The 14,552-nt window shown below is 45.8% G+C and overlaps 1 protein-coding gene across 1 annotated transcript in view; it reads right to left on the minus strand.

Annotated features, from left to right (window-relative positions):
• Positions 1 to 12,752, minus strand: part of Pef (Peflin) — a 36,782-nt gene extending 24,030 nt beyond the window's left edge. Inside the window, exons 1-3 of the mRNA XM_067777021.1 lie at positions 12,575 to 12,752; positions 12,312 to 12,519; positions 3,483 to 3,626 (exon numbers count right to left, since the gene is read on the minus strand). Of these exons, the coding sequence (XP_067633122.1) occupies positions 3,483 to 3,626; positions 12,312 to 12,519; positions 12,575 to 12,586 (364 nt within the window). The 5' untranslated portion in view covers positions 12,587 to 12,752. The remainder of the gene's footprint in view (positions 1 to 3,482; positions 3,627 to 12,311; positions 12,520 to 12,574) is intronic.
• Positions 12,753 to 14,552: the final 1,800 nt, after the last annotated feature.

Raw genomic sequence — 14,552 nt, forward strand, 5'->3', positions numbered from 1 at the left:
GGTCAAAGTTTACCCACACCGGTAGAGGTTACAACCTCTTAGATGCTCCTCCCATTTCGCCCGCTTGTGTTCGTCCACAAGGAACCTGATGCGTTGGTTTATATCCCTTATTTGGGGGTCGCCTAGATCAAGCTGTCTTATAAGGTCACGTTCTCTCGCTAAGTTTGCGGCCTCCGCCGGGAAGTGGGGCCGGATTTCGGGAATTCTCCCGGCGGGAATGAAACGTGCCGAGGCGGATTCAATGACCTTACGGAAGGCACGCTCCCCTTGGTGGGCATCAGTCGAGATAGGGAGGGCAGCAAAGCGGTTGTCTGTAAAAGATTTATATTCTTCCCACTTTCCTTTTTTGAAGTTTTTGGAAGTGCGTTTTGCAGTGACGATGAAGTCGGCGGTACGCTCGAACGAAATAAGTATAGGCAGGTTGTCGGATGCCAATGTTACCATCGGCTGCCAGTTGACGCAGTTTACGAGTTCTGCACTCACGATTGAGATACCCGGCGAACTGTGACAGCTTCCTACCATACGTGTGGGGGCGTCTCCGTTTATTGTGCAGAACGTCGCTTCTTCTATTTGATCAGCCAACATCTCACCCCTACTGTCCGCCCCCAAGTTTGAATGCCATAGATCGTGATGGGCATTAAAGTCGCCTAAGATGATGCGATTGTTGCCAGTGAGTAAGGCGCTAATATTAGGGCGGTATCCGATTGGGGCAACAGGTGGCAGGAGGGATGTAGATGTTGATGATTTCTAGGTTTGCATCGCCTGACAGGACAGATAGGCCTTGTTCTAACACATTGTCCCTGCGATCGATGCCATGATTCAAATATATGATATTGCAAAGATTGGTGTATGATAAACGCGAGGCCGCCTCCATTTCCGCTCATGCGATCTTTTCTGTGGACATTATACCCAGAAGAGGTCTGCAATGCAGATCTTGCTGAGTTTAGCCTCTTGAATCGCAGCAATGCGGATGTTGTGCCGCTTCATGAAATCGACTATCTCCGCGATCTTCCCAGTTAGTCCATTACAGTTTAACTGGAGAATTCTGAAGTGCATAAGGGGTGACGTCGTCACTCTGGGAATAAGTGACGGGTGACTACGCCTGGGTTGAGGAAGGCCAGGACGCAACTGCTGTTGTGGCCCTGGAACTGGGCGTCCTTGGGCAAGGATTGGGGTACCCGGTAGATTGGGGTTTGCGACCTGGCAGCATGGCGCAATGAAACCCGTCGGGGGGTTGCCGTCGCGGAGACCAGAACATCTAGGAAAGTAGCACCGCCCAAGGCAGGAGCTGCATTGGGCGGATGTCGCAAACATATATATTCTGTGCTGGCAAACGGTGCAAACGGGGTTAGGAACTAAGAGTCTGTTTCCCTGACATACACGATTGCTGACGGAAAAGAGGGGGGAGAAGACGGGGGCAGGTTGAAACGGCAAGTTTCCTTGGACTCCCGTTAAAGGATATTGATGACAATTTGTGATCGGTCGCGGCTATTAGGTGGGGCGAGCATTGCTACAACAACAACAACGGGGGCAGGTGCTGATGCTCAGCATTGCTACCGACTCTACAACGGAGATAGTAGTTATGAGTGGTAGCAGCTGTTTGAGTTGTTGGCGCCGCGGGGCGCGAGCAGCAGCGGGTACTAGTTGTGGTTTGCTGAGCAGCTGGGCTGCTCGAAGGTAGTGGGGGTGCTAAGGCGTAGACTACGGGACGCCCTTGGACGTGAGCAGCAAGGAGCCATAAAAGATTTATAAAAGTTAAGTGGACGTCGGGTTTTGGGATCAAGCCCAGAACAACCTGTCCGATGCAACCATCCCTTACACGAGACACACTGAACAGAGTATGACCGTCCTAAAAAGATTCTTTTCCGGCAGATGCAGCAAAACCATTTCTCAGGACCGGGGTCAGGAGACGGACCCGGATTGGATTCGAAACCTTCCCGGAGCAAGAGAATATGGAGCAGTCCCGCTGCAAGGAGCTGCTGGGAGGATGACAATTTGTGGGAGGGACGCAACAAATTAAATGGGGTTACACTGAAATGACAGTCCTTGGTCGGGAAAAATCCCGAGTCGCTCCGGTACATAGAACCGACTGCCTTTTAAGACTTTCTAGACCATTTATTGTTCATTTCAGAAACTGGTCCCATTTGGTCGAAAGGGGTATCAAGGAATGCGTATCACTGCCAGTTATATTAAGCATCCAATTGCGAAATTTAAAACTTTCTAACCGTTCAAAAGGCGCTTTCAATGCCAGCCTAAGACGGATTTTGCAACACCGAATTCGCCAAGTTATTAAAACAAAAGACTAAAAGAAAAGTTATATAATAAATTTATATGCTCACTTCGCATAACTAATTTTTTTCAAAAAATTAATAACAACACTGAATTTAAATAAAATTGTCCTCAAGTTGTTAAAAAAGCAAGTTACCCGAGGTGCCGATTATTTCAAAAATTCTATATCCCATTTGGCTGAAAAAATAAGCGAAATCAGTGATGCAAAATCCTTTAGTAGGCTCCAGGGGTTTAAACACTCCTTTGAAATGATTCTCAGCTCATACTTAAGTTGAAGATATATGCTCGTATGGGAAGGGTTTGAAAAATCACTTTATTTGCTTAATTATAAAGAAGCATTTGAAATGATAATTGTGATTTTCTCACTTCATCATCATCATTCAACACCCAAGTCTCCCGGTTTGACATTTCCTAAAGTTGGCGGCCCTATCCCAAACTAGTACCTTGGAATGAGTCACATTCGATATAGCCTATCAACCGTGTTTAAATATCACTTACACGTTACGGCTCCTGTTACAAATGCGAATACGTCGGTCCCGCCGCCGATAAAGTGACCGTCTTAAACCTCTACTTCGGGGAGTGTCCTTATCGCTACAACAACAACAACAACAGCAAGAGTACTCCCTTTTTAATTGCAATGTGGACCAACACCCCTCTCACTCAGGTCCACCGCTGTTGAAACTGCAAGTTTCCTAGGACTCCCAACCAATGATATTTTGCACTATCACACAACGTTTGCATAGAGCATTCAATTTTTGTATAAGGGCGCGCTGCTCAGGTGTGCAATTGTTTCTCGACATTTATGAATAAGAAGTAATAAAAGTTTGGCCATTAGCTATAGAATATCAATTAAATAAACTAACCTTACCGTTCCTTTTAATTTTCACAAAGCCAGATGCCATAATAATAGACTTTTATATACTTTTTCACGCGCTACTAAGATTTTGACTTACTAAAATGCCGTTGCAACTTAAATTGCGCTCAAATTTAAGAAAAGAAATAGGTTAAGCCCATGAAGTGATTTCATGTTTTGAATCCGACGTGATAAAAAAAATTGCTCACTTAAATGAAATGAGCTTTAAGCATTACTAAGATTTTGACCGCAACTGTACATATGCACATAAAAAGTAGATGCTGTGGTATGTATTCATGTATTTATATCAATATATTTCAGTACTGGCTGCGCTTATTACCTTGTGCTAATTCATTTTGGTCAATGTGACCACTTCCGTCGCGATCATAAGTTTTAAATACCATCAACCATTGATTAATATAGTCATAAAGCTTCTCAAACTCATAGATATCAATAGTACCACTTGCGTCCTTGTCAAACATACCTAAAAGAGGGAAGTATTTATCAAAATGTATCAAAGGTGGAATCAAACGACGTGTTTCGATCTCCTTTTTTAGAATCTGAAAGCAGAAATTAAAAATTTTATTTCATATACATATATTCATATAAAATGGCCCAGAGGGCCCGATCCATATTTTTTGCACAGAACACCTTTCTGCGTGTATAAAAAATTAGTGCAGTTGAAGTTGCAAATTTCATGTTAATGTTGTTGTGCACTCAAAAAAATGTTGTGTACACAGGGATTTTGTACAGATTTAATTTTGAAGTTGTTGTAGATCCGGCACGTTCCGGTAAGAAAGCACCATTACAGTACTAGCCCGACCATCTCGATAACAACTAATATGAGCTCATTAAACCTTCTAGGCCATCCCGCCCACCCCAGCCTCGCCTGTTGTTGTTGTTGTTGTTGTAGCAATGCTCGCCCCACCTAATAGCCGCGACCGATCACAAATTGTCATCAATATCCTCTAACGGGAGTCCAAGGAAACTTGCCGTTTCAACAGGGGTGGACCATAAGGAAAGGGGTGTTAGAGGCGTTGGTTCCACATTACAATTGAAGAGATGGTTGGTGTCATGTGGGGACACATTGCAAGCGGGGCATACATTTTGTATGTCAGGGTTGATTCTGGATAGGTAAGAGTTTAACCTGTTACAGTATCCACAACGAAGTTGAGCAAGAGTGACACGCGTTTCCCTGGGGAGTATGCGTTCCTCTTCCGCAAGTTTTGGATAATTTTCGTTAAGTACTGGATTCACCGGGCAATTCCCGGCATAAAGGTCCGACGCCTGTTTATGGAGTTCACCAAGGACCTGCTTGTGTTTTTTCACTTCATACGGCTGGGTTCTCAGGTGCCGTATTTCCTCAAAATGCTTACGGAGATGACTCCTTAAGCCCCTAGGCGGTGCTGGTTCATCAATCAGATGTCTGTTGGGATGCCCAGGTTTCTGGGTATTGTTTGGTCAGCATCTCATTTCTCTACCTGATGGGTAGTGTTCTCGCCTCATTATGCAGATGGTGTTCTGGGGACATAAGAAGACAGCCCGTGGCGATTCTGAGAGCAGTATTTTGGCAGGCCTGTAGTTTCTTCCAGTGGGTGATTTTTAGGCTTGGCGACCATATGGGTGACGCGTAGCACGTAATCGGCTGGCTAATTGCTTTGTATGTAGTCATGAGCGTTTCTTTATGTTGTTGTTGTTGTTGTAGCAATGCTCGCCCCACCTAATAGCCGCGACCGATCACAAATTGTCATCAATATCCTCTAACGGGAGTCCAAGGAAACTTGCCGTTTCAACAGGGGTGGACCATAAGGAAAGGGGTGTTAGAGGCGTTGGTTCCACATTACAATTAAAGAGATGGTTGGTGTCATGTGGGGACACATTGCAAGCAGGGCATACATTTTGTATGTCGGGGTTGATTCTGGATAGGTAAGAGTTTAACCTGTTACAGTATCCAGAACGAAGTTGAGCAAGAGTGACACGCGTTTCCCTGGGGAGTATGCGTTCCTCTTCTGCGAGTTCTGGATATTTTTCTTCAAGTACTGGATTCACCGGGCAATTCCCGACATAAAGGTCCGACGCCTGTCTATGGAGTTCACCAAGGACCTGCTTGTGTTTTTCCGCTTCATACGGCTGGGTTCTCAGGTGCCGTATTTTCTCAAAATGCTTACGGAGATGACTCCTTAGGCCCCTAGGCGGTGCTGGTTCGTCAATCAGATGTCTGTTGGGATGCCCAGGTTTCTGGGTATTCAACAGAAACTGTTTGGTCAGCATCTCATTTCTCTCCCTGATGGGGAGTATTCTCGCCTCATTATGCAGATGGTGTTCTGGGGACATAAGAAGACAGCCCGTGGCGATTCTGAGAGCAGTATTTTGGCAGGCCTGTAGTTTCTTCCAGTGGGTGGTTTTTAGGCTTGGCGACCATATGGGTGACGCGTAGCACGTAATCGGCTGGCTAATTGCTTTGTATGTGGTCAAGAGCGTTTCTTTATCTTTTCCCCAGGTACTGCCAGCAAGGGATTTGAGGATTTTATTACGGCTCTGAATTCTTGGAACAATTGCGGTTGCGTGCGCACCAAAATGTAGATCCTGATCAAATGTCACACCCAAGATTTTGGGGTGTAGGACAGTTGGTAGCGTAGTGCCATCGACGTGGATGTTCAATATGGTCGACATTTGGGGCGTCCATGTTGTAAATAAGGTCGCGGAAGATTTAGTCGGTGACAATGACAGGTTTCGCGAGGCGAAAAAACTGGAGAGATCAGGGAGATAGCCGTTTATTTTATTCATAGCTCATCGATCTTTGGGCCTGGGCCTGTGGCCATTATTGTGCAGTCATCGGCGTAGGAAACGATTGTGACTCCTTCCGGTGGTGAAGGTAGCTTATATATGTAGAAATTAAACAAAAGCGGGGATAGGACACCACCCTGTGGCACCCCTTGTTTAATTCTCCTTTGTTTTGATGTTTCGTTTCTGAATTGCACCGATGCCTGCCGACCACCCAGATAATTTGCGGTCCACCTTTTAAGACATGGGGGAAGGGTAGACCCTTCCAGGTCTTCCAGTAACGAGCCATGGTTGACCGTATCAAAAGCTTTTGATAGGTCTAACGCTACGAGTACTGTTCTATGGTGGGGATATTGATTCAAACCGCAATTTATCTGGGTGGTAATGACATTTAGCGCGGAGGTAGTGCTATGGAGTTTTCTGAAGCCATGCTGATGAGGGGCTAGCTGCAAATGTGCTTGGAAATGAGGGAGCAAAATGGCTTCAAGCGTCTTTGCCACTGGCGATAGGAGAGATATCGGACGATATGACTCACCTACGTTAGCTGGTTTCCCAGGCTTTAGTAGCGGGACCACCTTGGCCATTTTCCATTTCTCGGGTATGACAAAGGTGGAAAGAGACAGGTTGAAGACATGCGCTAAATATTTGAAACCCTCTTTCCCTAGGTTTTTAAGCATCGGCATGGCTATGCCGTCTGGGCCCACTGCTTTGGATGGTTTAGCGCGACCAATGGCGTCCTCAACCTCTCTAGCGGTGATGGTAATTGGTGACGCGCTGAGTTTGTGTTTATGTGCACGTCTATTGGCTCTCCGTCTATCTTTGTCGACCGTAGGATGCATTATATATTGTCGGCAGAAAGCGCTCGAGCATTTTTTCGCATCCGACAGCACCTTATCGCCAAAGGCGATGGAAATTTTGTCTTTGTGCTTAGTCGGATTCGATAGGGACTTTACGGTGGACCAAAGTTTACCTACACCGATAGAGAGGTTACAACCTCTTAGGTGCTCTTCCCATTTCGCCCGCTTGTGTTCGTCCACAAGCAATCTGATGCGTTGGTTTATATCCCTTATTTGGGGGTCGCCTGGATCAAGCTGTCTTATAAGGTCGCGTTCCCTCGCTAAGCTCGCGGCCTCCGCCGGGAAGTGGGGCCGGATTTCGGGAATTCTCCCGGCGGGAATGAAATGTGTCGAGGCGGATTCAATGACCTTACGGAAGGCACGCGGGCATCAGTCGGGATAGGGAGGGCAGCAAAGCTGCTGTCTGTTGCAGATTTATATTCTTCCCACTTTCCTTTTTTGAAGTTTATGAAAGTGCGTTTTTCGGTGACGATGAAGTCGGCGGTACGCTCGAACGAAATAAGTATGGGCAGGTGGTCGGATGCCAATGTTACCATCGGCTGCCAGTTGACGCAGTTTACGAGCTCTGCGCTCACGATAGAGATATCTGGCGAGCTATGACAACTTCCTACCATACGTGTGGGGGCGTCTCCGTTAATTGTGCAGAACGTCGTTTCGTCTATTTGATCCGCCAACATCTCACCCCTACTGTCCGCCCGCAAGTTTGAATGCCATAGGTCGTGATGGGCATTGAAATCGCCTAAGATAATGCGATTGTTACCAGTGAGTAAGGCCTCGATATTAGGGCGGTATCCACTGGGGCAACAGGTGACAGGAGGGATGTAGATGTTGATGATTTCTAGATTTGCATCGCCTGACCGGACAGATAGGCCTTGACGTTCTAAGACATTGTCACTGCGGTCGATGCCAGGATCAAATATATGATATTGCACAGAGTGGTGTATAATAAACGCGAGGCCGCCTCCATTTCCGCTCTCGCGGTCTTTCCTGTGGACATTATAACCAGAGCAGGTCTGCAATGCAGATCTTGCTGTGAGTTTAGTCTCTTGAATCGCAGCAATGCGGATGTTGTGCCGCTTCATGAAATCGACTATCTCCGTAATCTTCCCAGTTAGTCCATTACAGTTGAACTGCAGAGTTCTGAAGTGCATGAGGGGTGACGCCGCCACTCTAGGGGTAAGTGAGGGGTGACTACGCCTAGGTTGTGGAAGGCCAGGACGCAATTGCTGTTGTGGCCTTGGGACTGGGCGCCCTTGGTCAAGCATTGGGGTACCCGGATGATTTGGGTTTGCGACCTGGCAACATGGCGCGATGAAACCCGTCGAGGGGTTGCCGTCGCGGAGACCAGAACATCTAGGAAAGTGGCACCACCCAAGGCAGGAGCTGCATTGAGCGGATGTCGCAAACCTATATATTCTGTGCTGGCAGACGGTGCAAACGGAGGCAGGGACTAAGAGTCTATTTCCCTGACCTGCACGATTGCTGCCAGAAAAGAGGGGAGGAGAAGAAGACGGGGGCAGGGGCTGATGCTCAGCATTGCTACCAGCTCTACTACGAAGGTAGTAGTTATGATTGGTATCAGCTGTTTGAGTTGTTGGCGCCGTGGGCGCGAGCAGCAGCGGGTACTTGTTGTGGCTTGCTGAGCAGCAAAGCTGCTGGAAGGCAGTGGGGATACGCTTAGGCGTAGACTACGGGACGCCCTTGGGCGTGAGCAGCAAGGAGCCACAAAAGATTTATAAAAGTTACGTGGACGTCGGGTTTTGGGATCAAGCCCAGAACAACCTGTCCGATGCAACCATCTCTTGCACGAGACACACTGAACAGAGTATGACCGTCCTAAAAAGATTCTTTTCTGGCAAATGCAGCAAAACCATTTCTCAGGACCGGGGTGAGGAGACGGACCCGGATTGGGTTCGATACCTTCCCGGAGTAAGAGAATATGTAGCAGTCCTGCTGCAAGGAGCTGCTGGGAGGATGACAATTTGTGGGAGGGACGAAACAAATTACATGGGGTCACACTGAAATGACAGTCCTTGGTCGGGAAAAATCCCGAGTCGCTCCGGTACATAGAACCGACTGCCTTGGGAAGCGTTTCTTTATCTTTTCCCCAAGTACTGCCAGCGAGGGATTTGAGGATTTTGTTACGGCTCTGAATTCTCGGAACAATTGCGGCTGCGTGCTCACCAAAATGTAGATCCTGATCAAATGTCACACCCAAGATTTTGGGGTGTCGGACAGTCGGTAGCGTAGTGCCATCGACGTGGATGTTCAAAATGGTCGACATTTGGGGCGTCCATGTTGTAAATAAGGTCGCGGAAGATTTAGTCGGTGATAATGCCAGGTTTCGCGAGGCGAAAAAACTGGAGAGATCAGGGAGGTAGCCGTTTATTTTATTGCATAGCGCATCGATCTTTGGGCCTGGGCCTGTGGCCATTATTGTGCAGTCATCGGCGTAGGAAACGATTGTGACTCCTTCCGGTGGTGAAGAAAGCTTAGATATGTAGAAATTAAACAAAAGTGGGGATAGGACACCACCCTGTGGCACCCCCTGTTTAATTGTCCTTGGTTTTGATGTTTCGTTTCTAAATTGCACCGATGCCTGCCGACCACCCAGATAATTTGCGGTCCACCTTTTAAGACATGGGGGAAGGGTAGACCCTTCCAGGTCCTGCAGTAACGAGCCATGTTTGACCGTATCAAAAGCTTTTGATAGGTCTAGCGCTACGAGTACTGTTCTATGGTGGGGGTATTGATTTAAACCGCAATTTATCTGGGTGCTAATGGCATTCAGCGCGGTGGTAGTGCTATGGAGTTTTCTGAAGCCATGCTGATGAGGGGCTAGCTGCAAATTTGCTTGGAAATAAGGGAGCAGAATGGCTTCAAGCGTCTTTGCCACTGGCGATAGGAGAGATATCGGACGATACGAATCACCTATGTTAGCTGGTTTCCCAGGCTTTAGTAGCGGGACTACCTTGGCCATTTTCCATTTCTCAGGTATGACAAAGGTGGAAAGAGACAGATTGAAGACATGCGCTAAATATTTGAACCCCTCTTTCCCTAGGTTTTTAAGCATCGGCATGGCTATGCCGTCTGGGCCCACTGCTTTGGATGGTTTAGCACGACCAATGGCGTCCTCAACCTCTTTAGCGGTGATGGTGATTGGTGACGCGCTGAATTTGTGTTTATGTGCGCGTCTATTGGCTCTCCGTCTATCTTTGTCAACCGTAGGATGCATTATATATTGTCGGCAGAAAGCGCTCGCGCATTTTGTCGCGTCCGACAGCACTTTGTCGCCAAAGGCGATGGAAACTTTGTCTTTGTGCTTAGTCGGATTCGATAGGGACTTTACGGTGGACCAAAGTTTACCCACACCGGTAGAGAGGTTACAACCTCTTAGGTGCTCCTCCCATTTCGCCCGCTTGTGTTCATCTACAAGCAATCTGATGCGTTGGTTTATATCCCTCATTTGGGGGTCGCCTGGATCAAGCTGTCTTATAAGGTCACGTTCTCTCGCTAAGTTTGCGGCCTCCGCCGGGAAGTGGGGCCGGATTTCGGGAATTCTCTCGGCGGGAATGAAATGTGCCGAGGCGGATTTAATGACCTTACGGAAGGCACGCTCCCCTTGGCGGGCATCAGTCGGGATAGGGAGGGCAGCTAGGCGGCTGTCTGTAAAGGATTTATATTCTTCCCACTTTCCTTTTTTGAAGTTTATGAAAGTGCGTTTTTCAGTGACGATGAAGTCGGCGTTACGCTCAAGCGAAATAAGTATTGGGTCGGATGCCAATGTTACCATCGGCTGCCAGTTCAGTTTACGAGTTCTGCGCTCACGATTCAGATATCTGGCGAGCTGTGACAGCTTCCTACCATACGTGTGGGGGCGTCTCCGTTTATTGTGCAGAACGTCGTTTCTTCTATTTCATCCGCCAACATCTCACCCCTACTGTCTGCCCGCAAGTTTGAATGCCATAGATCATGATGGGCATTGAAATCGCCTAAGATAATGCGATTGTTGCCAGTGAGTAAGGCCCTGATATTAGGGCGGTATCCACTGGGGCAACAGGTGGCAGGAGGGATGTAGATGTTGATGATTTCTAGGTTTGCATCGCCTGACCGGACAGATAGGCCTTGACGTTCTAAGACATTGTCCCTGCGGTCGATGCCAGGATCAAATATACAATATTGCACAGAGTGGTGTATGATAAACGCGAGACCGCCTCCATTTCCGCTTTCGCGGTCTTTCCTGTGGACGTTATACCCAGAGCAGGTCTGCAATGCAGACCCCAGCCTCGCCTGCTAAATATGTGTATGATACACTCATATTTGTAACAGGATTCCCGTTGCGTCGGCCGTGGTGTGATGTTAGCGTGCTCCGCCTACCACACTGAAGATCCTGGGTTCACGCTCCAGGCAAATCAACATCAAAATTTTAGAAACAAGTTTTTTCAATTAGAAGAAAGTTTTTCTAAACGGGGTCGCCCCTCGGCAAGCACTCCGAGTGTATTTCTGCCACGAAAAGCTCTAAGTGAAAACTTGTCTGCCTTGCAGATGTCGTTCGGAGTCGGCATAAAACAAATAGGTCCCGTTGTTGTTGTAGCGATAAGGTTACTCCCCGAATGCATATAACAGCATTGTGAAAATTTGCAAAGGGCAAATTCATTATAGATACGCGCTTACTGTCGAGAAAACGTTTTTAAGTGTTGTGCTGTAAAATAGCAGTTTTTATATCCTAAAATAAATAAGTTCTACTTTGGCGCATCCGATTGATCATTAAACTCAAAAAAACTTGTTTTATTTATTATAGTGTGTGGCAGCTTAAGCACCCCCAGGATATTGCGTGAGTATCAACATACCCAAATGGAGCTCGACAACAAGCGTTTAGAGCTTTGGGGAGTGTTATCGATGTGATGGTCCCGATCCCCCAATTTGTAGAAAAAATTAAGAAAGGAGCACGACGCAAATTGGAAGAGAAGCTCGTCTTAAATCTCTTCGGAGGTTACCGCACCTTCCATTTATTTATTTCCCTCGCGTAGGTGAGGTTGACAACTGGGTTGCGGAAGCGTTGAAGCTATAAAGCTTTGTATTGCGCTTATCACCCCTTGAATCCCTTAAATTTGATCCCACCCTATTGGTGGTCCTGCCAGTGTAATTTCTTATAAGCGAGGCCGAAGGCCGCCAACTTAGAAATATATTCTGAAGGAAAATACTATGGATCCCACGCCCGGGACATTTTTCGGTCTTTCGTTAATGTCTTTATAATGAGTTAAAATTATTAATACTTATGTCAAGACGCGTCGTTTGACACCTCTCCCGACATTTTTGGAAGCGTATTCGCATTCCGTCCCTGTTCTAAATTTTTACCAATAACCAAAATAGAACCATAACAGCAATGGACCATCAACATCGATAACACTCCCCAAAGCCTTCGGAGAGTGTCCTTATCGCTACAACAACTACCTGACCATTTTAATTATTATTTACTCTATCTCTATTTGTGAACACCTCGCGATAAAACTTAGATTATCACTTACTTATCATTAATTTGCAAGCGTTATCCGAAAAATTTTCCCCTCGCCCATTCACTAAAGCTGCTTTAAGTTCACTGGAGCTTATCTTGCCGGACCGATCTCGATCAACCATATTGAACCACTGTTGTGCCTGCGAAGATGCTTGCGAGTTTTGTGGCGGAAAAGCGCCAGGAGGAGCCGCATAAGGATTGTGCCCACCAGGATATCCACCCTTTTAAGTAGGATTTGTTAATATACAACTTAACAGATTAATCAAAGGTACTTACGCCATATGACATATTGGCAACTAAAGTTATTGCAAAATTGCAAAAGCGATCAAATAAATAAGAAAACTACCTCCTTCGAAGCAATTTTAATTGTTTATACTTGCTTATGTTGCGTTCCAATGAAACGCGATCCAGATACGGATAGAAATTTAAAGGCAGTGACACAATGCCGTCTTCCAGTGAATTTTACAGCTCCGGCTCGCGCTCAATTCTCACGGGAATACTCTGCATCATTGACAGACTTGTGAAGCAGATGTCGTGAAATATTCGCACACGTGAAATGTGATAGGCAGATGTCGCCGCTGTTTTTCAAGGCTAAGCAGCGACATCTTTTTTTGAAAAATTAGGTTTATTAAAGGCAGCGTTGCCAAACTAAAAAGTAATTAACAAATTATCTGGCTCGCAAATTGAACCAGAATTCCATCTGGATTTAATAAATAAATAAATGTAAGGCGCGATAACATCCGAAGAGATCTAAGGCCGAGCTTCTCTTCCAATTTGCGTCGTGCTCCTCTTAATTTTTCCCTACAAATTGGCCGGACGGGACCTACATGTTTTATGCCGACTCCGAACGGCATCTGCAAGGCAGATGAGTTTTCACTGAGAGCTTTTCATGGCAGAAATACAATCGGAGCGCTTGCCAGACACTGCCGAGGGGCGACCCCGCTTAGAAAAATTTTCTTCTAATTGAAAAATCTTATTTCTAAAATTTTGATGTTGCTTTGCCCGGGAGTTGAACCCAGGGCATACGGTGTGATAGGCGGAGCACGCTACCATCACACCACGGTGGCCATCGGGATTTATCTGGCTCAAATCGTTATTGTTGCATTTACATGCAAAATTAGTTATCTGGCTCAGGATTTTGCCACCGGATGATGGAAAATGACATTTTTTATATAGTTCCGCTTAACACAAGCGTATGCATTCCAATAACATCCATAGTGTACCTATACCAAGTGTGTTCACTAAGCGATAAACGTCAAAACTACAAACAGCCTCGCTCACCTGATGGAAATCTCAGGTCTAGAGTCGCATTTTTGGTCTCAACGACAACATTTTTGACTACCAATCGTATCGACTTTTTCAATTTTTCAATCATTCGGCGCACTCGGTAATGGTATCCATTTTGAATTCGCTGTCATTCCGAATCCAGCGAGTGCCTGTCAGAATGCTTGACAGATAAGTCAACACACTTGTACTTGTACACTATGATAACATCGCCACAACCAACCAAGATGTTGCGTTTGTAAATATGAAGGAACTTCAGAGGTGGCAATTGAAGTTTATTACGCCTTGCCCTTTCACATACAAAATTTCGCGAAGCACTGTTATAAACATTCTCCCTATACAACAAAAATACTTGCTAACATATTATGTGTCGTATTCGATTGATATATTGCAGTTTTTAATTGCGAAAAATGTTAGAAAATTTACCAACCAGTGGGAAAAAATAATTTCTCTTGCAAAATGTGCCAACACCCTTAGCCAAAGCAAATCAAGATGTAGCGTTTGTAAATATGAAGGAACTTCAGAGGTGGCAATTGAAGTTTATTACGCCTTGCCCATTCACATACAAAATTTTGCGAAGCACTGTTATAAACATTCTCCCTATACAACAAAAATACTTGCTAACATATTATGTGTCGTATTCGATTGATATATTGCAGTTTTTAATTGCGAAAAATGTTAGAAAATTTACCAACCAGTGGGAAAAAATAATTTCACTTGCAAAATTTGCCAACACCCTTAGCCAAAGCAAATTTCAAATTCTTCTTCTTATGATTTGCTTGGAACAAAATTGGGGAGTTGGCTACCTTTCAATATCAGATAGCGCCAGTGTCGGTCATTCTACCATTCTCCATAAAAATACACGCAATCTACTCGTAACAAACAGGATAAATACAATAAGAGCCGTCACTCGTTATTTTTTAGGCATTTACTAGATGTATACTGAGAGGTAGTCGCTACTTTTTTTTTG

Source organism: Eurosta solidaginis, chromosome 3 (assembly GCF_040869045.1).
Source record: "Eurosta solidaginis isolate ZX-2024a chromosome 3, ASM4086904v1, whole genome shotgun sequence".
In the NCBI taxonomy this organism is placed as follows: Eukaryota; Metazoa; Arthropoda; class Insecta; order Diptera; family Tephritidae; genus Eurosta; species Eurosta solidaginis.